Consider the following 25366-nt stretch of genomic DNA (forward strand, 5'->3'; position numbering starts at 1 on the left):
CTGTGATCCATGACTTCCTCATCTTGGTTCATTTTTCAAAAAAAGGGGACTCCAACCACAGTCTCCCTCGTTTTCCAAAAATTGGGCCACACACACACACACACACCACTTCACTGGAGTCAGTTGTCCCCCAGTTGCAAACTTAAAAAGATGATTTGCATGAAGCACTCTCAAGAATACACCAGCCTTTCGCCTCCCCTGGATGACACGGGTAGAAAAGTCCTCTGTGATCCATGACTTCCTCATCTTGGCTCATTTTTCAAAAAAAGGGGACTCCAACCACAGTCTCCCTCGTTTCCAAAAATTGGGCCACACACACACCACTTCACTGGCGTCAGTTGTCCCAAAGTTGCAAACTTAAAAAGATGATTTGCATGAAGCACTCTCAAAAACTACACCAGCCTTTCGCCTTCCCTGCATGACACAGGGGTAGAAAAGTCCTCTGTGATCCATGACTTCCTCATCTTGGTACATTTTTCAAAAAAAAGGGGACTCCAACCACAGTCTCCCTCGTTTCCAAAAATTGGGCCACGCACACACCACTTCACTGGCATCAGTTGTCCTCCAGTTGCAAACTTAAAAAGATGATTTGAAGAAGCACTCTCACAAATACACCAGCCTTGCACCTCTCCTGGATGACACAAAGGTAGAAAAGTCCTCTGTGATTCATGACTTCCTCTTCTTGGTTCATTTTTCAATAAAAAGGGGACTCCAACCACAGTCTCCCTCGTTTCCAAAAATTGGGCCACACACACACCACTTCACTGGCATCAGTTGTCCCCCAGTTGCAAACTTAAAAAGATGATTTGCATGAAGCACTCTCAAAAATACACCAGCCTTTCGCCTCCCCTGGATGACACAGGGGTAGAAAAGTCCTCTGTGATCCATGACTTCCTCATCTTGGTTCATTTTTCAAAAAAAAGGGGACTCCAACCACAGTCTCCCTTGTTTCCAAAAATTAGGCCACACACACACCACTTCACTGGCATCAGTTGTCCCCCAGTTGCAAACTTAAAAAGATGACTTGCATGAAGCACTCTCAAAAATACACCAGCATTTCACCTCCCCTGGATGACACAGGGGTAGAAAAGTCCTCTGTGATCCATGACTTCCTCATCTTGGTTCATTTTTCAAAAAAAAGGGGACTCCAACCACAGTCTCCCTCGTTTTCCAAAAATTGGGCCACACACACACACACACACACACACCACTTCACTGGCATCAGTTGTCCCCCAGTTGCAAACTTAAAAAGATGATTTACATGAAGCACTCTCAAGAATACACCAGCCTTTCGCCTCCCCTGGATGACACGGGTAGAAAAGTCTTCTGTGATTCATGACTTCCTCATCTTGGTTCATTTTTAAAAAAAAAGGGGACTCCAACCACAGTCTCCCTCGTTTTCCAAAAATTGGGGCACACACACACACACACACACCACTTCACTGGCATCAGTTGTGCCTCAATTGCAAACTTAAAAAGATGATTTGCATGAAGCACTCTCAAGAATATACCAGCCTTTCGCCTCCCCTGGATGACACGGGTAGAAAAGTCCTCTGTGATCCATGACTTCCTCATCTTGGCTCATTTTTCAAAAAAAAAGGGGACTCCAACCACAGTCTCCCTCGTTTCCAAAAATTGGGCCACACACACACCACTTCACTGGCGTCAGTTGTCCCCCAGTTGCAAACTTAAAAAGATGATTTGCATGAAGCACTCTCAAAAATACACCAGCCTTTCGCCTCCCCTGGATGACACAGGGGTAGAAAAGTCCTCTGTGATCCATGACTTCCTCATCTTGGTTCATTTTTCAAAAAAAAGGGGACTGCAACCACAGTCTCCCTCGTTTCCAAACATTGGGCCACGCACACACCAATTCACTGGCATCAGTTGTCCTCCAGTTGCAAACTTAAAAAGATGATTTGCATGAAGCACTCTCAGAAATACACCAGCCTTTCGCCTCTCCTGGATGACACAAAGGTAGAAAAGTCCTCTGTGATTCATGACTTCCTCTTCTTGGTTCATTTTTCAAAAAAAAGGGGACTCCAACCACAGTCTCCCTCGTTTCCAAAAATTAGGCCACACACACCACTTCACTGGCATCAGTTGTCCCCCAGTTGCAAACTTAAAAAGATGATTTGCATGAAGCACTCTCAAAAATACACCAGCCTTTCGCCTCCCCTGGATGACACAGGGGTAGAAAAGTCCTCTGTGATCCATGACTTCCTCATCTTGGTTCATTTTTCAAAAAAAGGGGACTCCAACCACAGTCTCCCTCGTTTCCAAAAATTGGGCCACGCACACACCACTTCACTGGCATCAGTTGTCCTCCAGTTGCAAACTTAAAAAGATGATTTGAAGAAGCACTCTCACAAATACACCAGCCTTGCACCTCTCCTGGATGACACAAAGGTAGAAAAGTCCTCTGTGATTCATGACTTCCTCTTCTTGGTTCATTTTTCAAAAAAAAGGGGACTCCAACCACAGTCTCCCTCGTTTCCAAAAATTGGGCCACACACACACCACTTCACTGGCATCAGTTGTCCCCCAGTTGCAAACTTAAAAAGATGATTTGCATGAAGCACTCTCAAAAATACACCAGCCTTTCGCCTCCCCTGGATGACACAGGGGTAGAAAAGTCCTCTGTGATCCATGACTTCCTCATCTTTGTTCATTTTTCAAAAAAAAGGGGACTCCAACCACAGTCTCCCTTGTTTCCAAAAATTAGGCCACACACACACCACTTCACTGGCATCAGTTGTCCCCAAGTTGCAAACTTAAAAAGATTACTTGCATGAAGCACTCTCAAAAATACCGCAGCATTTCACCTCCCCTGGATGACACAGGGGTAGAAAAGTCCTCTGTGATCCATGACTTCCTCATCTTGGTTCATTTTTCAAAAAAAAGGGGACTCCAACCACAGTCTCCCTCGTTTTCCAAAAATTGGGCCACACACACACACACACACACACACCACTTCACTGGCATCAGTTGTCCCCCAGTTGCAAACTTAAAAAGATGATTTACATGAAGCACTCTCAAGAATACACCAGCCTTTCGCCTCCCCTGGATGACACAGGGGTAGAAAAGTCCTCTGTGATCCATGACTTCCTCATCTTGGTTCATTTTTCAATAAAAAGGGGACTCCAACCACAGTCTCCCTTGTTTTCCAAAAATTGGGCCACACACACACACACACACACCACTTCACTGGCATCAGTTGTCCCCAGTTGCAAACTTAAAAAGATGATTTGCATGAAGCACTCTCAAGAATACACCAGCATTTCGCTTCCCCTGGATGACACAGGGGTAGAAAAGTCCTCTGTGATCCATGACTTCCTCATCTTGGTTCATTTTTCAAAAAAAAGGGGACTCCAACCACAGTCTCCCTCGTTTTCCAAAAATTAGGCCACACACACACCACTTCACTGGCATCAGCTGTCCCCCAGTTGCAAACTTAAAAAGATGATTGCATGAAGCACTCTCAAAAATACACCAGCCTTTCGCCTCCCCTGGATGACACAGGGGTAGAAAAGTCCTCTGTGATCCATGACTTCTTCATCTTGGTTCATTTTTCAAAAAAAGGGGACTCCAACCACAGTCTCCCTTGTTTCCAAAAATTAGGCCACACACACACCACTTCACTGGCATCAGTTGTCCCCCAGTTGCAAACTTAAAAAGATTACTTGCATGAAGCACTCTCAAAAATACCGCAGCATTTCACCTCCCCTGGATGACACAGGGGTAGAAAAGTCCTCTGTGATCCATGACTTCCTCATCTTGGTTCATTTTTCAAAAAAAAGGGGACTCCAACCACAGTCTCCCTCGTTTTCCAAAAATTGGGCCACACACACACACACACACACACACACCACTTCACTGGCATCAGTTGTCCCCCAGTTGCAAACTTAAAAAGATGATTTACATGAAGCACTCTCAAGAATACACCAGCCTTTCGCCTCCCCTGGATGACACAGGGGTAGAAAAGTCCTCTGTGATCCATGACTTCCTCATCTTGGTTCATTTTTCAATAAAAAGGGGACTCCAACCACAGTCTCCCTTGTTTTCCAAAAATTGGGCCACACACACACACACACCACTTCACTGGCATCAGTTGTCCCCAGTTGCAAACTTAAAAAGATGATTTGCATGAAGCACTCTCAAGAATACACCAGCATTTCGCTTCCCCTGGATGACACAGGGGTAGAAAAGTCCTCTGTGATCCATGACTTCCTCATCTTGGTTCATTTTTCAAAAAAAAGGGGACTCCAACCACAGTCTCCCTCGTTTTCCAAAAATTAGGCCACACACACACCACTTCACTGGCATCAGCTGTCCCCCAGTTGCAAACTTAAAAAGATGATTGCATGAAGCACTCTCAAAAATACACCAGCCTTTCGCCTCCCCTGGATGACACAGGGGTAGAAAAGTCCTCTGTGATCCATGACTTCTTCATCTTGGTTCATTTTTCAAAAAAAGGGGACTCCAACCACAGTCTCCCTTGTTTCCAAAAATTAGGCCACACACACACCACTTCACTGGCATCAGTTGTCCCCCAGTTGCAAACTTAAAAAGATTACTTGCATGAAGCACTCTCAAAACTACACTAGCATTTCGCCTCCCCTGGATGACACAGGGGTAGAAAAGTCCTCTGTGATCCATGACTTCTTCATCTTGGTTCATTTTTCAAAAAAAGGGGACTCCAACCACAGTCTCCCTTGTTTCCAAAAATTAGGCCACACACACACCACTTCACTGGCATCAGTTGTCCCCCAGTTGCAAACTTAAAAAGATTACTTGCATGAAGCACTCTCAAGAATATACCAGCCTTTCGCCTCCCCTGGATGACACGGGTAGAAAAGTCCTCTGTGATCCATGACTTCCTCATCTTGGCTCATTTTTCAAAAAAAAAGGGGACTCCAACCACAGTCTCCCTCGTTTCCAAAAATTGGGCCACACACACACCACTTCACTGGCGTCAGTTGTCCCCCAGTTGCAAACTTAAAAAGATGATTTGCATGAAGCACTCTCAAAAATACACCAGCCTTTCGCCTCCCCTGGATGACACAGGGGTAGAAAAGTCCTCTGTGATCCATGACTTCCTCATCTTAGTTCATTTTTCAAAAAAAAGGGGACTGCAACCACAGTCTCCCTTGTTTCCAAACATTGGGCCACGCACACACCACTTCACTGGCATCAGTTGTCCTCCAGTTGCAAACTTAAAAAGATGATTTGCATGAAGCACTCTCAGAAATACACCAGCCTTTCGCCTCTCCTGGATGACACAAAGGTAGAAAAGTCCTCTGTGATTCATGACTTCCTCTTCTTGGTTCATTTTTCAAAAAATAGGGGACTCCAACCACAGTCTCCCTCGTTTCCAAACATTGGGCCACACACACACCACTTCACTGGCATCAGTTGTCCCCCAGTTGCAAACTTAAAAAGATGATTTGCATGAAGCACTCTCAAAAATACACCAGCCTTTCGCCTCCCCTGGATGACACAGGGGTAGAAAAGTCCTCTGTGATCCATGACTTCCTCATCTTGGTTCATTTTTTAAAAAAAAGGGGACTCCAACCACAGTCTCCCTTGTTTCCAAAAATTAGGCCACACACACACCACTTCACTGGCATCAGTTGTCCCCCAGTTGCAAACTTAAAAAGATTACTTGCATGAAGCACTCTCAAACATACACCAGCATTTCACCTCCCCTGGATGACACAGGGGTAGAAAAGTCCTCTGTGATCCATGACTTCCTCATCTTGGTTCATTTTTCAAAAAAAAGGGAATCCAACCACAGTCTCCCTCGTTTTCCAAAAATTGGGCCACACACACACACACACACACTACTTCACTGGCGTCAGTTGTCCCCCAGTTGCAAACTTAAAAAGATGATTTGCATGAAGCACTCTCAAGAATACACCAGCCTTTCGCCTCCCCTGGATGACACGGGTAGAAAAGTCCTCTGTGATCCATGACTTCCTCATCTTGGCTCATTTTTCAAAAAAAGGGGACTCCAACCACAGTCTCCCTCGTTTCCAAAAAGTGGGCCACACACACACCACTTCACTGGCGTCAGTTGTCCCCCAGTTGCAAACTTAAAAAGATGATTTGCATGAAGCACTCTCAAAAATACACCAGCCTTTCGCCTCTCCTGGATGACACAGGGGTAGAAAAGTCCTCTGTGATCCATGACTTCCTCATCTTGGTACATTTTTCAAAAAAAAGGGGACTCCAACCACAGTCTCCCTCGTTTCCAAAAATTGGGCCACGCACACACCACTTCACTGGCATCAGTTGTCCTCCAGTTGCAAACTTAAAAAGATGATTTGAAGAAGCACTCTCACAAATACACCAGCCTTGCACCTCTCCTGGATGACACAAAGGTAGAAAAGTCCTCTGTGATTCATGACTTCCTCTTCTTGGTTCATTTTTCAAAAAAAAGGGGACTCCAACCACAGTCTCCCTCGTTTCCAAAAATTGGGCCACACACACACCACTTCACTGGCATCAGTTGTCCCCCAGTTGCAAACTTAAAAAGATGATTTGCATGAAGCACTCTCAAAAATACACCAGCCTTTCGCCTCCCCTGGATGACACAGGGGTAGAAAAGTCCTCTGTGATCCATGACTTCCTCATCTTTGTTCATTTTTCAAAAAAAAGGGGACTCCAACCACAGTCTCCCTTGTTTCCAAAAATTAGGCCACACACACACCACTTCACTGGCATCAGTTGTCCCCCAGTTGCAAACTTAAAAAGATTACTTGCTTGAAGCACTCTCAAACATACACCAGCATTTCGCCTCCCCTGGATGACACAGGGGTAGAAAAGTCCTCTGTGATCCATGACTTCCTCATCTTGGTTCATTTTTCAAAAAAAAGGGGACTCCAACCCCAGTCTCCCTCATTTTCCAAAAATTGGGCCACACACACACCACTTCACTGGCATCAGTTGTCCCCCAGTTGCAAACTTAAAAAGATTACTTGCTTGAAGCACTCTCAAACATACACCAGCATTTCGCCTCCCCTGGATGACACAGGGGTAGAAAAGTCCTCTGTGATCCATGACTTCCTCATCTTGGTTCATTTTTCAAAAAAAAGGGGACTCCAACCACAGTCTCCCTCATTTTCCAAAAATTGGGCCACACACACACACACACCACTTCACTGGCATCAGTTGTCCCCCAGTTGCAAACTTAAAAACATGATTTGCATGAAGCACTCTCAAGAATACACCAGCCTTTCGCCTTCCCTGGATGACACGGGTAGAAAAGTCCTCTGTGATCCATGACTTCCTCAGCTTGGCTCATTTTTCAAAAAAAAAGGGGACTCCAACCACAGTCTCCTTCATTTCCAAAAATTGGGCCACACACACACCACTTCACTGGCGTCAGTTGTCCCCCAGTTGCAAACTTAAAAAGATGATTTGCATGAAGCACTCTCAAAAATACACCAGCCTTTCGCCTCCCCTGGATGACACATGGGTAGAAAAGTCCTCTGTGATCCATGACTTCCTCATCTTGGTTCATTTTTCAAAAAAAAGGGGACTCCAACCACAGTCTCCCTCGTTTCCAAAAATTGGGCCACGCACACATCACTTCACTGGCATCAGTTGTCCCCCAGTTGCAAACTTAAAAAGCTGATTTGCATGAAGCACTTTCAGAAATACACCAGCCTTTCGCCTCTCCTGGATGACACAGGGGTAGAAAAGTCCTTGCGGATCCATGACTTGTTCATCTTGATGAACGTTATTCTGTCCACATTGTCAAGACGCGTGCGCTTATCTGTCAGCACACACCCAGCAGCACTGAATACACGTTCCGAGAGAATGCTGTCTGCGGGACACGACAAGATCCCCAAGGCGTAAGTGGCGAGCTCACGCAATTTATCCAGATTGGAAGCCCAAAATGAGCAAGGCTCAAGTTGCACAGTAATGGCATCGATGTTCACTTGCAGATACTCCGATATCTGTGTCTCCTCCTCTTTCTACTCGTCCAGCTCTTTTGTTTTCGCATGAGTATATGTCCTTGTCACTTTCCCATGTGTTTGTGGTGTCTTGGGAGTTGTTTGTCACCTTTTGGACACCTTAGAAGGTGTTTTCTATATGTTTGTGTTTGCCTGCCATTGTTTTCAATGGGGTTTGAATGGTTCGTCGAACGTTCGACGAACTTGTCCTCCGTTCGACGAACCGAACCGAACTCGAACTCTAGGGGGGTGGCTCATCTCTAGTCTCAAGTGCTTCTCTTCAGACTGAAACCTGTCCTGTCATGTGAGTATAATGGGTTGCATCTTGAGATATGTGATGAAGGCCATTTTTATCCCAATCTTAGACAACCCCTGTAATTTTATCCCATGAAAGATTTAATTGAACACTCCATTATTTAATTAAGTCAGAATCCATTGTACTAATTTTACTTAAAGTTAAACATATGTTTGTAAGAATTGTTCATGCTTGACTGCTGTTTCAACAGGTGGATTAAGTTTGAAGAGAAAACTGAAGATGGAGGAGAGAGATGGAGTAAACCGCATGTTACCACACTTACATTGCATAGTTTATTTGAGTTAAGAACATGTTTTGAAAGAGGAATTATTTCACTGGATGTAGAAAAAAGCACATTCAAAGAAATTCTAGGTGAGTAATTAAAAAGGGGTAATCCATCAATTTAATTTGATAGCAAACAACAATATATTTTAATGTTCTTCAGGAAATATATTAAAGGGGTATTTCCATCTTCAAGATCCTATCCCAACATGTAGCAAGTGTAATAATAACAATATTAGCAAATACCTCCAATTATAAATGTCATATAGTTCTCCTGATATAGCCACATATCTCCTACCTCATGTAGAGGGCAATGCAGCACCTTAGTTATGTATGGCTACATCCATTCATAAAGTGACAATTAGTTAGTTGCACGTGGTCATAAGCATAGATACCTAAGATGCTGTAATAACCTGCACATGAGGTAAGAGACATGTTGATATCAGGACAACTATACTACATTTCAAATTGGAGGTATTTGCTAATATTTTTATTGGTATGCATACTACATATTGGGATAGGATCTTGGAGATGAGAATCCCTCTTTAAATATGATGTCAGATTTAATATTAAGTAGAGCAATAACTTTTTCCAAGAATTGATGTCATTTGTTTGAGCTCATCCAACAATTAATTAAATAGGTCAAAATCAAATTACTTTCAACAAGAAAGTTGCTACCTAACTCATGTGACAGTGCACTTAAAGAGGACCTGTCACCATGTCACACTTGATCAGCTTTTACGCTTTATTAACGTGGCTCCCCTGAGCATTCCATTTTTCTTATTTGGTGCTAAATTTTATTGACTTTTTCAAAGGGGAGTTCCTCACAAGGCAATTATGCAGAGCATCTTAAACATGACGCCAAGCACTGGCATACACAAGCAGAAGAGGGTCTGTCTGCAAGAAAAGTAGGTGGGCACTTTGCAATGCAATCATTCATCAGAATGAGTGAGTACCGAAATATTTGTAATCGGTAAACTTTGTAATATTTGTGTATTCGTTCCGAATAGCGAGTACAATGCAGGTCAATGGGAAATGCGAGTAATTTTCTGCTGGACCCAACAAAGAGGTCTGGGGACCTGAGGAAAAGGCTGAAATGGATGGGAAAGGGATGAAACTGAATTGGAGGGCCTGAGTGCAATTCTGACTTACATATGGTTTCTGGGATCCCCGGAAGCTACATGGAAGCACTTCTATGTGGCTTCAGTCTATCTGCAGTCTATGTCACACTGCCCTATCCAGCCCTGCAGTGACTTATACAGCAGTGTGCGAGCAGGAGGTTAGCTCAGATCATTACCTGCTGTGATGATCGCCTCTGAACTCGTGACATTAGTGCTCGTCACTGACTTTCATGACGCCGCGATCTCACATGAGGTCTCCCTACTGTGACTAGTGGTGATGTCACGGGCTCATGCTATGCTTCGCTTGAGAACGTGGCGGCCATGGAACTCATTGACTAGCGCTGATGTCACGAGTTTGTGGCGCCCCTGACCTGGTCAGGCACCACTGAGTACTGCACCCATGCTGGGGGCAGTGCAATACAGGTAATCCAGAAGGCTGACCGAGGTGTGACTACACAGGCTCATAGTAATCAGGTCTCACACATGTACCTTTGAGAGGACTCCTGAGAGCTTCCAGGAGGGGGCGTGGCCTCCATGTCCACTCAAAGGGTGTGGTGGAGGGCCTGGTTGCTAGGTGGCGTAGGCAGGTGTAACGGGGTTGCGGGGGTGCCTCGGGGATTGTAGTCGTGGCCCCTTTGGGTGATAGGCTAACTCCCGGCCCCGCCGTCACTATTGGGACAGGGGATTGTTCTGTGGGGCAGAGTGTGGTGGAAGAGAGCACGCTGTCAGACGCAGGAAGACTTTGCAGGCGAAGATCAGTTGAACCAAACGACATGTTTATTGTACAGAGTTTCACAACAGGTTCAATGCACGGATCTTGTAATACGCAGTCACACTTCCTGCCGGGGAAAGCTTTTCTTGTCATCTCCTCTCAGAGGGGGGATGTGCCCGGCTACTCCACTTCACCTGGGCTCCCACTCCGGCTACCACAGATTTGACCCACCCAACTCTGCTTCCCCATAGAGGACACTTTCTCTTTCCTTTTCCTTCGCTAGCTGTCGGCTTGGCTCCCACACTCTGCCCCCGTTGCTCCTTCTCCCCCGTCCCGGACTCGACTGCCTCAAACTCACACTTTCTTTCCTAAAACACTTTCTCACCCTCCCCCTTAAGCTGCCGGCTCCTCCTTTCTCCTACACTGTTTCTATGGGGACAGCCGTCCCACCCGGCCACTAGGGGAACCCATCCATACAGTACAAATACAGTAAAACACAATTAATCATTAACATTAACAGCTCTATCTACCCCAGCGTGGGGTATCTTCAGGGGGGGAAAACGGCGCCTCCTTGTAAGGGGTCTGTCCACCCCTTACACAGGCACAAGTGGGAAAGAGAGAGAAGGAGGAACGAGCAGTCTGGAATCGGATAGTGGAAGGAAGTGGAGGAGTGAGGTGTGAGTGAGTGAAGGAGTGTCAAGGGAGGAGGAAGTTAGTGAGAGGAGAGAAAGGAGAGCAGAAGTGCAGGACCCACGAGTGAGCCGGTTTAGTGTGCAGTTCAGGGAGAGCGGAAGCAGACCCTGGAGCTGTTGCAGTCTAACAGCGTCCGCGCAGTGACTACTGACGGGGAAGAATGGTCACCTAGTAGTGCCACCCGAAATCCACCCAAGGCTAAAGAGAGAGCAAACGGGTGGCAGAGTAAGGGGACTGCTGGGGAGGTACCAGACCCGCAAAGGGTAACAGGTCTCGGTGAAGAGATAGATTCATCTTTCTTCTGTCAAACCTGCCTGAGGGGGCATTTCAGACCCTCAAGACGACACCACAGAGTCCGCAGCCACGTATCAAAGAGAGGGCCTATAGTTCACAGGAGGCAAGCAGCCGGAGTGACCTGGTCCAGGCTACAAGCAAACGGGCCGAAATGAGGGGAGCAGCAACTTCCCTGGGTGACCACCGTAGGGACTGCAAGTCGGGGTCATCACAAACAACAGAAGGGCTAGAGAAGGCGAGTCAGTAGCCACCCTCACAAGTCAGCCTGAAGGACGCCTGGTTCCAGCCTGGTTCATCCCAGCTACGCCCGGGTTACTCACCCTGCCACCTAATGTGAGTAAAACCCCTGAAAGACATTCTGCTTGTGCGTGTGAGTCATTCTGTGACTTGTGGTGCCACATACTTACACAGGGCCCTGGGGCTTGCCTCACTCTCGGGAGGCCACTACAACTGACTGCACCCACCATCAGCCCCAGGCACCCCTTAAACTGTAGTGGCGGTCCCCACTGACCGTAATATCGAGAGTGGCGTCACGACAATCCTAAGAAGACATCTTACCTGTGACCAGACCGTCCCGCCACGTGGAGTCCCTGAAGGTAATGCACCGACACAGCAACAACACCTGTGGGGCTTCACAAGTTCAGCGGAGTTCATCACCGCAGGTAATGAACTTAGCTAACTTCAAGACGTCGGCGCTCATCATGCCCTGTGGTAACCTGGCCAGACCTAATGATGTTAGCTCAGGTCACTGCACTGCTCTCCCAGCCAATGGGGAACATTTTGTTCTAAATTGACTGGGACAGTGAGTATGGATCGTCGTGAGACCCCCTTATTGGATTACACCGGACCCAGATTTGTTTTTTCTTTTTAATAAATTGAATGTGCTGGGGAGTGTTTTTTCAAATAACATTTTTTTTGTTGTCTATTTTTTTTTTATTACTGATTGGGTTAGTGATGTCGGTTATCTGATAGACGCCATGTCATAACTAATGCCAGGGCTTAATACCAGGTGACATTACATAACTGGCATCAACCCCATACAGTGGCTATGGAAAGTATTCAGACCTAGAGTTGAGCGGATCGGTCATAATCCGGGTCCGGCGGATCCGGATCAGGCTGCCGCAGAAGTCCGGATCCGATCCGGAATCCGCGGCCATGTAAATCAATGGGGAGCCGGATTCGGGATGAGAGAGGAGAGAGAAGAGAGAGGAGAGAGAGGAGAGAGAAGAGAAAGGAGAGAGAAGAGAGAGGAGAGAGAAGAGAGAGGAGAGAGAAGAGAGAGGAGAGAGAGAGGGGAGAGAGAGAGGAGAGAGATGAGAGAGAGGAGAGAGAGGAGAGAGGAGGGAGAGAGAGAGGAGAGAGAGAGAGAGGAGAGAGAGGAGAGAGAGAGAGAGGAGAGCGAGAGAGGAGAAAGAGAGAGAGGAGAGAGAGAGAAGAGAGAGAGAGAGGGGAGAGAGAGAGAGGGGAGAGAGAGAAAAAAACCCAAAAAACGGATCCGGATCGTCTACCCCGAATGCCGGGTACTGGTCGGACTCGGATCGGGCTCTCAAACCGTGCGGATCCGGATTTTGCCGATCCGGGTCCGCTCAACACTATTCAGACCCCTTTAAATTTTTCACTCTTTGTTTCATTGCAGTCATTTGGTAAATTCAAAACAGTTCATTTTTTTCTCATTAATATACACTCTGCACCCCATCTTGTCAGAAAAAAACAGAAATGTAGAAATTTTTGCACATTTATTAAACAAGAAATACTGAAATATCATAGTCATAAGTATTCAGACCTTTTGCTCAAACACTCATATTTAAGTCACATGCTGTCCATTTCCTTGTGATCCTCCTTGAGATGGTTTCACTCCTTCAATGGAGTCGAGCTGTATTTAATTAAACTGATAGGATTTGATTTGAAAAGGCACACACCTGTCTATATAAGACTTCACAGCTCACAGTGTGTGTCAGACCAAATGAGAATCATGAGGTCAAAGGAACTGCCTAAGGAGCTCAGAGACAGAATTTTGGCAAGGAACATATCTAGCCAAAGTTACAAAAGAATGTCTGCAGTACTAGAGGTTTTTAAGAGCACAGTGGCCTCCATAATCCTTAAATGGAAGAAGTTTGGGACCACCAGAACTCTTCCTAGACCTGGCCGTCCAGCTAAACTGAGCAATCATGGGAGAAGAGCCTTGGTGAAAGAGGTAAAGAAACACAACAAGATCACTGTGGCTGAGCTCCAGAAATGCAGTAGGGAGATGGGAGAAAGTTCCACAAAATCAACTATCATTGCAGCTCTCCATCAGTCGGGCCTTTATTGCAGAGTGGCCCGACAGAAGCCTCTCATCAGTGCAAGACATATGAAAGCCTGCATAGAGTTTGCAACAAAACACATGGAGGACTCCCAGACTATTGGAAATAAGATTCTCTGGTCTGCTGAGAAGAAGATAGAACTTTTTGGTGATAATTCTAAGCGGTATGTGTGGAGAAAACCAGGCACTGCTCATCACCTGCCCAATATAATCTCAACAGTGAAACATGGTGGTGGCAGCATCATGCTATGGGGGTGTTTTTCAGCTGCAGGGACAGGATGACTGGTGGCAATTGAAGGAAAGATGAATGCGGCCAAGTACTGAGATATCCTGGAAGAAAATCTCTTCCAGAGTGCTCTGGACCTCAGACTTGGCCAAAAGTTCACCTTCCAACAAGACAATGACCCTAAGCACACAGCTAAAATAACAAAGGAGTGACTTCAGAACAACTCTGTGACCATTCTTGACTGGCCCAACCAGAGCCCTAACCTAAACTCAATTGAGCATCTCTGGTGAGACCGTAAAATGGCTGTCCACCAACGTTCACCATCCAACCTAATGGAACTGGAGAGGATCTGCAAGCAAGAATTGTAGATGATCCCCAAATCCAGGTGTGAAAAACTTGTTATATCATTCCGAGGAAGACTCATGGCTCTACTAGCTCAAAAGGGTGGTTCTACTCCAATAGTGAGCAAAGGGTCTGAATACTTATGACCATGTGATATTTTAGTTTTGTTTAATAAATTTGCAAAAATGTCTACATTTATGGTTTTTGTCTGTCAAGATGGGGTGCAGAGTGTGCATTAAAAAATGAACTTTTTTGAAATTACCAAATGGCTGCAATGAAACAAAGAGTGAAAAATGTAAAGGGGTTTGAATACTTTCTGTACCCACTGTATATTACCTCGTTTGCAACCACAACAGGGCAAAGGGATAAGCCAAGGTGAAGCACCAGGATTGGCGCATCTAATGGATGCGCCACTTCTGGGGTGGCTGCGGCCTGCTATTTTTAGGCTGGGGAGGGTCCAATAACCATGGACCCCCTAGTCTGAGAATACCCGAGAGCTGCCAGCCGCGGTCTTCAGACTGCTGCTGTCTTCTTCACCTTAGTTGGCTACAAAAAATAGGCGAAACCCCACGTCGTTTTTTTTGGCAAGATAATTAATTTTTGGCTAAAAACAAGGCTAAACACCCTCTAGTTCCACATGAGGGAAAGGGTGCAAGATTACAAAATGCAGGTGAGTGGGACATTATATATGTCTTTCTATCTATCTATCTACCTATCTATCTATCTATCTATCTATCTATCATCTGTCCGTCCATCCAGCTAGCTATCTATCTAGCTATCTTTCTTTCTAGCTTTTGACTGTATGTAACTGTAGCACCCAGGGATATGGGGTACTCGGTTCTGGGCAGTATACGTCTTGGGAATGTCACGATGGTGGCCGTTACCCAGTTCCGTGCCCTGGTCCCTTTTTGTAATGGGGATATTTACAGGGGATTGGGGAATAAAGTTTATTTGTGATGCCACTTGCGGTGTTACGGCTAAGTACAGGGAACCACCGCTGCAGAATGCCTCTACTGGGGCTGGTGGTAATAGCAGCTAGTATGGTAGTCCCTCCGCAAGTAGGGTATTGCCCCTGCGGGTGTATGGTGCAGTGGGTGTCGGAAGAAGGGAGTCCAGACAGGTATTCAGTGCAACTGGTTTACTCACTTGAGATGTTAACTGGTTCTGGGTTCCTAAGGTGGTAGGCCCTGCATCCTGGTGGGGATACAGAACCTTGTAGCACCCTGAGGGTTCAAAAGATATACAGATAGGGACTCTAGATTGTGAGCCTCATCCGGGACAGTGTTGCCAATGTATGTAAAGCACTGTGGAATTAATAGCCCTATATAAATGAATAAAATTATTATTAATTATTATAATGCTCCTTCCGTTTTTTTTGCGATCCAAAATGGAAGGCACACAGATGTAAAACGGACCGTATACGGAACGGAATGGATGTGGTTGTCATACGGATGTTACACGGATGCATATGAGGAAAAACAGCACTATTTTTTACAAACCACAAAAACAGGATGGTCGTGTGAATGTACTCTAAGGATGTCACAGTATTGCGCTATTTTTACAAATGCACAAGAACATCTAGCAAACATAATCTAAATTGCATTTTACAGGCCAAAAAGGTTTAGAAACAGTTTTTCCTGCATAATCAGTTGTATATAAGGCTAAATTAACTGGAGAAAAAAATATCCCTTTTAGCGTTTGTTCATACGTAGTGTTTTGGCTTTTTTTTTACTTTTACAATTGGGAGGGCCCTAACATAAATTTTATAGGTCCCTTTGTCATACATAATTTCGACTTAGCTATTCCCCAGCACTTTACAAAGCCAGCTAGAATGTGCCCGTTGGTATGTTGCTCTTTGACCTGAGGGGCCTCAAGTGGTCCTGTAACATACTTTTTGGAGGACTGATGTTACTTATATATTTGGGCAGTCCCTCCCTCATTGAGACTCAGTTAGTGGAATACATATTCCATAGCAGTTTAAAATGTGCCCATTGTGGTGGTGGAATCTACCCTCCTCCACCTCCATGTCCTTCTGAGGCCCTAAATTCAAGCTTTCAAAGGGCCTGATGGTGTCAGGAAACCTGACTTTGGTGAGGGCTCTGATGTGGCGCAGTTACATACGTTTGGGAGGATCCTCATTTATACATTTGGGAGGGGCATCCCTCTTTGACACTCAGATAGTGGAATACATATTCCATAGAAGTTTACAATGCGCCCATTGTGGTATTGGGCTTTACCCTCCTCTTCCTCCTCCTCCATGTCATTCTGCTTCCTTCAATTCAAGTTTTCAGATCGCTTGCAAGTGTTAGGAAACCTGAGTTTGGTGAGCACCCAGAGGTGGTCCATATGTTTGGGAGAGACTGCTCTTACTTTTACATTTGGGAGGTCCCTCCCTCATTGAGACTCAGATAGTGGAATACATATTCCAAAGCAGTTTACAATGCGCCCATTGTAGCGTTGGGCTTTACCCTCCTCCTCCTCCATTTCATTCTGCAGCTCTAAATTCACATTTTCATTGGGCTTGAAATAGTCAGGAAACCTGAGTTTGGTGAGGGCCGTTAGGTGTCCCAGTAACATTCATTTGGAAGGGCCCTCCTCTATAAATTTTGGAGGGCCCTCTACTGTACATTTGAGAGTCCCCTCATTTATACATATTACTGGGCCATCAGTTGCTCATTTAACTCATTTAAGGGCAGTGACTACAGAGAAGAAGGGCCAGCGACATGGAGTACAAGAAGGGAATAGTTACTGCAGCCTGCGAGCTTCAGGTTGGGCTGAACTCTGCCAACAGAAAAAATAAAGCTGCACTAGTCAACTGGATGACTTGCTCAAATATATCACCGGAGCAAGTGAATGGATAATGGATGTATGGTGCATCCACTCCAGGATTTGTTCGAGAAGCTCCTGCAAATAGCACAGAGATTTTTATTGGCAATATTCCCCAGATAATATAGGAAGAGAAGACTTGTTGATTGATACACTAGTACGTGTATAAAAAGAAACTCAGCACCCCAGACCTTCACTTGAACTGCAACTTGAACTCTGACAATATGACAAAAATCCACCCTGCGACCAAAGCCTTGATTATCAAGAGGCTGAAGACCAGATCCACTACAGATTTGGCTGGCACCTTTAATGAGACAAGTACAAAGGATTAAAAAAAGATTTGAAGAGACTGGAGATGTTTTTGACAAGCCCAGGTCCGGCAGACCCCGCAAGGCAACTGCTCAGGAGGAACGTTTGTTGGTTAGAAAATCCAAAGCCAGTCCCTCTTCCACTGCAGCAGAGCTCCAACAGACCTGGTCACCTCAAGTCCCTGTGTCAACTAGAAAAGTTTGTAGGATTCTGTCTCGAAATGGCCCCCATGGTTGAATCAGTGCCCAGAAGCCAGCACTAAACAAAAGGCAATTAAAAAAACGTGTGGCATTTGCCAAGTCCTACAGCTTGCTAAACAAATGGATGCTGGAAAAGTGGCAGAAGGTGGATTTCTCTGATAAACTTTCAGTTGAATTACACCACAGTCGCTGCAAATACTTCAGGAGACCTACTGGAGCCCATATGGATCCAAAATACACCCAGAAAACAGTTATGTTTTGTGGTGGAAAGATCATGGTCTGGGGTTACATTCAGTATGAGGGTGTGCGAAACATTTGCAAGGTGGAAGGCAATATCAATAGCCTAAAATAAAAGTATTAGCTACCTCTTACATTCCCAATCATAAAAGGGGTCAAATTCTGCATCAGGATGGTGCTCCATCTCATACATCCATCTCTACAACAAAGTTCCTCCTGGCAAAGAAGATCAAAGTGCTCAAGGACTGGCCAGGCCAGTCACCAGATATCATTGAGCATGTGTGGGGTAGGATGCAAGAGGAAGCTTGGAAGACACAACCAAAGAATCTGGATGAACTCTGGGAATCATGTAAGACCGCATTCTTTGCTACTCCTGGTGACTTCAATAAATTGTATGAATCATTGTTGAACCGCATGGATGCAGTCCTTCAAGCTCATGGAAGTCACACAAAATATTAAATATGGCTCTAATAGCAGCACAACTTCATACACTAATGGTATGCAACATTTTATGCATGTCTTAGAAGTTAATTATTTGTTTGAATTTCACATTACTTTCTGTGGGCGACAAAACTTTTGTCTTGCTAAAATCTGACCTTTCTGTTTTCATTAAATGATCAATATTTCAGCTTTGCAGCAACTTTATTTTCATAACCTAAACCAAATTTGGGAGGGTTTCAGCTTTCAAAAGAGAAATTTATAAAATCAATGGATGAATTTAAAGTCAGGTTATAAGCTTTTATTTGCATAACAGGGATAAGTGACAGAACTTCTGTCAGGGAGTGTGGTGTAGTAGTTGTGGCCCTAACTTCAAGTTTTCAGAGGGCCATCAGTTGTTTATCAACAGTCATTGTAAATTGCTATCGAATATGTATCCCCTATCTCAGTCACAATGTGGGACAACCCGTGACAAGGGTCTCCAATGACAAATATTAGTTTGGTAGGACTACTGTCCTGGAATATTAACTGCACAATGTGCATTGGGTACAAAAGTTATCCCTATCGATGAAATCCGAAACCAACGAAAACCGAAGCAATTATTTCCATTGGAATCAATGTAGATCCAATTAATTTGTTTTAGACACTCCAAAATACAGACCAAAAATGCATTTTATAGAGAATTAAGATATTTAATAGTAAAAACAATAACAATTGGAATAGCCTGAATATAAAAGACTAATCCTAATCTTTAAATGCTAACATTTAACATGGCACTTACAGATACAGTACTGTACTTTTCTGTACTGTATCATTGTTTGGAAAGAGAATCCCCCTCCATAAGGACCATAGGCAAGGTTCTATCTAAGGTCACATCCCTTCCTGGTCTTTTGGCACTACGGTAGGACTAGGTTCAAAGTCAGTGGATTTATGATGCACAAGAAAGCTATCCAAAGAAGTCTGTCTCTGCCGCCTCTTTAAGACTTGCCTAAAATGGGGCAAGACATTATCATTAAGCAAGTTGCAGACACGGCCTGCAACAGCTTTGTCATGGGGATTTTTCTTCACCATCCCCTGAGCCCTACTCCACATAGAGAAGATGTCCTTAATCTCTGAGGAAGGCACATGACTCTGGAAAGGCTGACTATAGGCCTTCGTTTTGACCAACCCACCATCCCCCACCCACCAGGGGTTCTTACCTAAAAATAAACACCAAGACTGCGTGACGGATAAAAAAGGCCACAACAGCCCCCATTTATTAATACCAAACATAAACAATATACAACTATTTCAATTATTTCAAACATCCATTGAAGAATATCCGAAAGGAGGGGGTAAGTGAAGGTTGACAAAACCATACGATGCAACACTGGCTCCACCACCTACCCTCAGCCGCACTACACCGGTTCGAGGGCACCTAGCCAAATGTTGCCCACCCAATGTCCCGCTGAGACTCAACCCAGCAAGGACCCATATCACCAATTACTTGCACCACCAGAGGTAACCCGCTCCTGTACTGGGTTCCCCCCCTCTCTTTTGTGCAGACGCCACCTTCAGATATCCCCCTCCTTTCCACCACCACAAGCACGCATGACCCCTTGTGCGTGTGAGTCCTCCCACAACAACAAAGCTTTTTCCACCTCGTCCATGAGCCCTAGGGCCCAGATATCAATATCCACAGAGTTCAAATGAACGCCATCCTTACGCAAAAACTCGGATGATGGAGACTCCAATTCAATGTGTTGTACCACGACACCCCCCACACGGGAAATAAAACAGGTGACCTCCCGGTTAACTTTTACCCGCGTCCTGTTTACACCCTTGACCCCCGGAAGAAGGATTACGAAACCTATAGGTCGGGGTTCTTTACCCTCATACCATACCTCAGGTACGATATTGCTTTGTGCTTTGATACCATGTGCCACTAGCTATACTTGTATTTGCATTTTTTGCTGGGATTATATTATAATGCTGGCACAGGATATCTTTAGCAGTCAGTGGTTTTTTACAGTTATACTAATTGATCACATGGCTGCTTCTGTGTTTTGCATGTACGACTCTGTCTTTTGAGTGGTACTTCCACTGCTGTATCTGATAGCCTTGGTGTTCAGACTCAGGGTTCCCATAGGCTGATTAAACGCCACACACGTATTTATTTTGCACAACGTGGGGGGTACATCGTAGTTGGTCAGCACAGTGGGGGTTGATGCCCTGCGCCATTAGTTACACTTGTATTCTTTGAGAGAATTACATTACAATTTCAGCACAGGGCTTCTGCAGCAGATTGTTTGCATCTATGTTAATCGATCATTTTTTGACCATCCACTTTGGCCTCTTTTGGCTCTCTGACTGTTTCTAACATGTAATATGTGCCAGGTTGGTATGTGGGTACCATTTGGTGGTTATCATCACCCGTCTCTACAAATTTTAATCAAAATAACCTTTGTCTTTTGTATTCTTTATTTAATAAAATTTGTATCTATTTTCAACTACAAAGTCTTTGTACAGATTTCTTCCTTTGTTGTTCCAATCGTATTCTGTATATGGCTTTTTCCATATGCTAATTATGGCACGAGACTTCTCGTGTATATTGGTATTGTCTGTTTACGGATCTAGCGCGCCTACATTCCTGACGCGCAACAATGTCTGACCACACTAGTACTAGACCCGGGTGGGATGACAGGAGCCGGAGGCAGTCGCACTTGATATCACGTATCAAGTCCCTGGATGCCCGGATACCTAAGTCATTCCCCCCCACGTGCAGTACCAGAACATCCGGTGGTCTGTCCAGCTCAGAGTGATGTCACCAGGTGAGCAACACCTCACTCACTCCACAGCATGCCTCTCACCCCGATCCAGCGCACCATCGTGTATCCCTGGGGATCCCCAACTGACGCTCTTCGGGCCTTACATCAGCCCGAAGGGCGCCCCAGTAGACGAACGAATGGCCAAGTACCCATACCAGCAAAAGACAACCTACAAAACAAAAGGTGACACAATAGAGGGGGGAGGGGTAAAAGTAAGAGTAAAAGAGGCAGTCAGGAACAAGTCTAAAAAATCTGAATACCGCCCCCCCCCCCTTCCAGAGCCCCTTCACAGCAGAGCAGGCCGCACGTAAGATCTGTACCTTGTGGACTCCCAGCGTCCAATCTTCCGGACAGCCTGCGCACTCAGTCCCCAACGAGCAGCCTGGGTTGCTGCACCAATCCTGAAGGAATGGGACGCAAACTCTACCTCGTTAAGACTGCATTGCTGCAGGCATGTCTGAAAAATGCAGACAAACTGATAGCTAGACAAGACAGACCCATCTTGGTGCGACAAAAAGGACCCCGCGCGATTTACCCTCACCTCCAGGAATGACGAAACTTGTTAGACCGGGCACTCTACCAAGACCGGTACCCCCCAGAGTTCGACCACGCGACCTCTACTAAGCTGATCCATCTTGGACCGCTTCAAACGGCAGCATACTGCATCCACCCCACACTCAACCTCATTCAACCCCAAGCCACCATGACATTTCTGTTTTTACTGACTAGCTCACTGATCACTGATTCTAAATGCACCGAAAAAGACCAAAACAAAAGCTGTGCTAAACAATCGACACTCGTTTCCTGAGAAACACACCCGAGGCAAGACCTGAAGCAGTTTACCTAGTAGCTGGAAAGACACTAGGCGCCTCCCATCTTGCCGTGCCACTTTTTCGCGATAACCTTTTAATGCCTGGCGCACCATAAAATCTTTAGTGACGTCCCTCCAGCCGAGTAATTTGAAAAAGAAGGCTATGCCGGATAGCCTGTTAGCAACTGCCGACCACGACAGACCATCTGCTATCGCTCGGCCTAACATGAACAACAGCAGATAAACTTTTTTGCCCTCAGGTACGTTACCACCAACGTCGTCAACCAGCTGGAGCCATTGGTCCAACGCTGCTGTATAACTTCGCCAAGTACTGGGTGCCACCGATTCTCGAATCAATTCCCAGGCAGGACGCAAACTAGATCCCACAACCATGCGGGCCAAACGGTCTCCTGCTGCTCCGCATCCGGCACCAGCATCCGAAAACGGTCCCACTGGAAGCGAGATAATGCATCAGCCACAGAATTCAACACACCTGGGACATGCACTGCACAAATCCACAGATTAAGGTTAAGACACTGCAACACCATATGCCTTAAAAGGTCCACCACCGGGGGGGAATCCGCCGTCAGCTTACTGACACACTGAACTACTCCCCGATTGTCACACATAAAATGCACCTTCCTATTTCTCAAGTCCTGTCCCCAAACCTCAATGGCCACAATGAAAAGGAAAAGTTCTAACAACGCTAAATTTCTGGTCAAGCCTGAAGACCGCCAAGCCTCCGGCCACTTGCCAGCACACCACCTACCCCTGAAGTATGCCCCAAAGCCACTGGACCCAGCTGCGTCCATATAAAGGACCAGGTCATCATTAGACACCGCCTCCTGAATCCACAATGACCACCCGTTATACAGCTGCAAAAACCGGGACCATACTCTGAGGTCCGCCTTGTGCTCGACCTTCAAACGCACAAAATGTATAGGGTGTGACACACCTGCCGTGGCTTGTGCCAAGCGACGGGAAAAAATCCTTTTTGCGGGCAGAATCCTGCACGCAAAATTAAGCTTTCCTAGAAGCAATTGTAAATCATGCAATTGAACCTTTTTGGGCATCAAGGCTCTTTGAACACAATCTCTCAAGTCTAACAGCTTATCTTCTGGCAGACGGCACTCCATAGCAACAGTATCCAGATCTATTCCCAAAAACTTTAATACCGTCCCCGGCCCTTCCATCTTCTCTGGTGCTAACGGGACCCCAAAGCGGCGTGCTACCTGCTCCACTGTTCGCAGCAAAAGGGAACATTGCGTAGATCCCGCAGGCCCCATGCACAAAAAATTGTCCAGGTAATGCAACACTAACTGAACTTTTCGAAGTAATAACAGGAAATAGAACATCCCATAGGCAAATAACAATCTACATAAAACTTGTCCCCCCACCAACATCCTAACAGGTAAAAACTCTCTGGATGTACCGGCAAAAGGCGAAAAGCGGCCTCAATGTCCGTTTATGCCAGAAGTGAACCCTGGCCCAGCTTCCTCAGCCATTCCACTGCCCTGTCAAAACGGACATATGATACTGACACAAGCTCGGGGTCAATACCATCATTCACTGAATTCCCGGCCGGATAGGACATGGTGGAATGGTGAATCAGCCGAAACGTATTAGCTTCCTTTTTGGGGACAAGATGAATACAGCAATCCTCCAAAGAGGGGTACCACTTAGAATTTGAATAATCAAGCAATATTAAGAGGCATAAAATGTAACTTTTAATCTAATTATGATAAAAGCTTTTTTGATAACCTAGTAACCCAAAAGCTCACGGGACTGCTGATATCATCAGCTTCAGGTACAAGGTCCAGGGAGCCTATGATATATAACAAAATAAACAAAAAAACACAACATACATAAAGAAATATTGAGTGTGATAGTCTGACTCAGGGAAGAGACAGTGGTCCCATATATGAGTGCCAAAAAAATTATCAAACTTAACTCAATACAAAAAAACCATATAGTGTGAGGTGGTCCTCAAGGAGGAATCCACCAATGTAAAAGCATATTTAAAGAATGAGTTGTAAACGGTCTCACCCATTCATCGCAGCTTGGGGTATACAGAACTTCCTCTGTATGGGTCCTCACAGCATCCAGCTGACCCTATAATATCCCTGAGGAAAACTGATAATGTCTGTTACCCCAATAGCTTCCACCCTTACAATGGCAGACCACATCTAACCCTCTCTTAGTGCCCCTACAATGTTCCTGGCCCTCGTCCCGACGCGTTTCATCTCTCTAGAATCATCAGGGGACTCTGGTAACACATAGGAGGTCAGAGGTCCTAAGCCCATGCTCACATAACACACTGAGGAGCTGGGGCAAGCAAAACAGAGGGTATATAGGCATAATAGAACCAATCATAGAATGCATATAATTAAGAAACTTACCAATAAGCTGTTTTTTTCCCCAGATGTTAACATTCAGCCATTAAGATCACTCTTCACACTATTACTTATCAGCCCCATGAGCAAGCACATGGTCCCAGGTTAGGGATGCAGCGTGCGTTCCACCAGGAGTTAAACATCCGGTGTGTAATCACATCCGGGATCACCCCATGGGGCGTGCCTATAGAAATGTCATACACAAGACTCCATTACATTACAGGGGATCCAGCGTGACTAGCACGTTTGGACCTTTCTGGTGGGCGTGTCGATCAGCACATCACACATATGGAGGTAACGCCCCCAGACTTCCTGCGCCGGCTCCAAGGCGTTGGAACGCACATATCTGCGTTCCACAGAGATAGAGGAGGTGCCTCGCATGGAGGGGCGTAACAAGGGAAACAGTGTGAATATCGCATCCAGGTCTTACTGGTAGGCATGTCAGAGGGCACGTCACACATGTGGAAGGAGCGCCCCCAGGTCTTCTGCACAGACTCCACCAATGGAACGCACATAACCGCGCTCCATGCTACAGGGGAGGTGCCGCACCTGAAGGGGCGTTACATCGCGTGTAGGTGGGGATGTATGATGTGTGCAAGGGACTCGTCTGGGCTATGAGGCAAGGCAAGCAAATCAGAGGATTAAGTGCCACAATCCCACACAAATCCCCAGATCGAACCCCCATATCCACAACATCCACACTCAAGAAGATGGAACAATTTCCCACTCCATCCACCACTCCAAACTCAGCTGATCAACAACCATTTTGTCTCATGGATTAAAGGGATAAGTTCATAGTGACCTGTTATATATTATACATGTTGGCTGAAGATAGGGGGATAAGTTATTATAATTATGTATGACAATCGGCATTCTATTATATATTTACATAGTAATCATAGTCCAATCAGGCCCAGACATAGCAATCAATGCACATGATTGGGTTTCAGATTTGTGGAGATGGATCAATTGCCATCAATCCTGAACTATTTGGATTACAGGTTTATCTAGAACAATAAAACAAGGCTACCTTTGGCAGTAATTATCCACACAGATCTATATGAAACTGGCAAATTGTAAGTGTTCATTTAACCCTTGTGGGGATAGAGTACCAAGG

General features: G+C 45.5%; 1 protein-coding gene across 1 annotated transcript in view; it reads left to right on the forward strand.

Annotated features, from left to right (window-relative positions):
• Nucleotides 1–25366, forward strand: part of SLC4A9 (solute carrier family 4 member 9) — an 890846-nt gene that overhangs the window by 53669 nt on the left and 811811 nt on the right. The window contains exon 2 of the mRNA XM_075344573.1: nucleotides 8468–8628. Within this exon, the coding sequence (XP_075200688.1) occupies nucleotides 8468–8628 (161 nt within the window). The remainder of the gene's footprint in view (nucleotides 1–8467; nucleotides 8629–25366) is intronic.

Source organism: Anomaloglossus baeobatrachus, chromosome 4 (genome assembly GCF_048569485.1).
Source record: "Anomaloglossus baeobatrachus isolate aAnoBae1 chromosome 4, aAnoBae1.hap1, whole genome shotgun sequence".
NCBI classification, from domain to species: Eukaryota; Metazoa; Chordata; class Amphibia; order Anura; family Aromobatidae; genus Anomaloglossus; species Anomaloglossus baeobatrachus.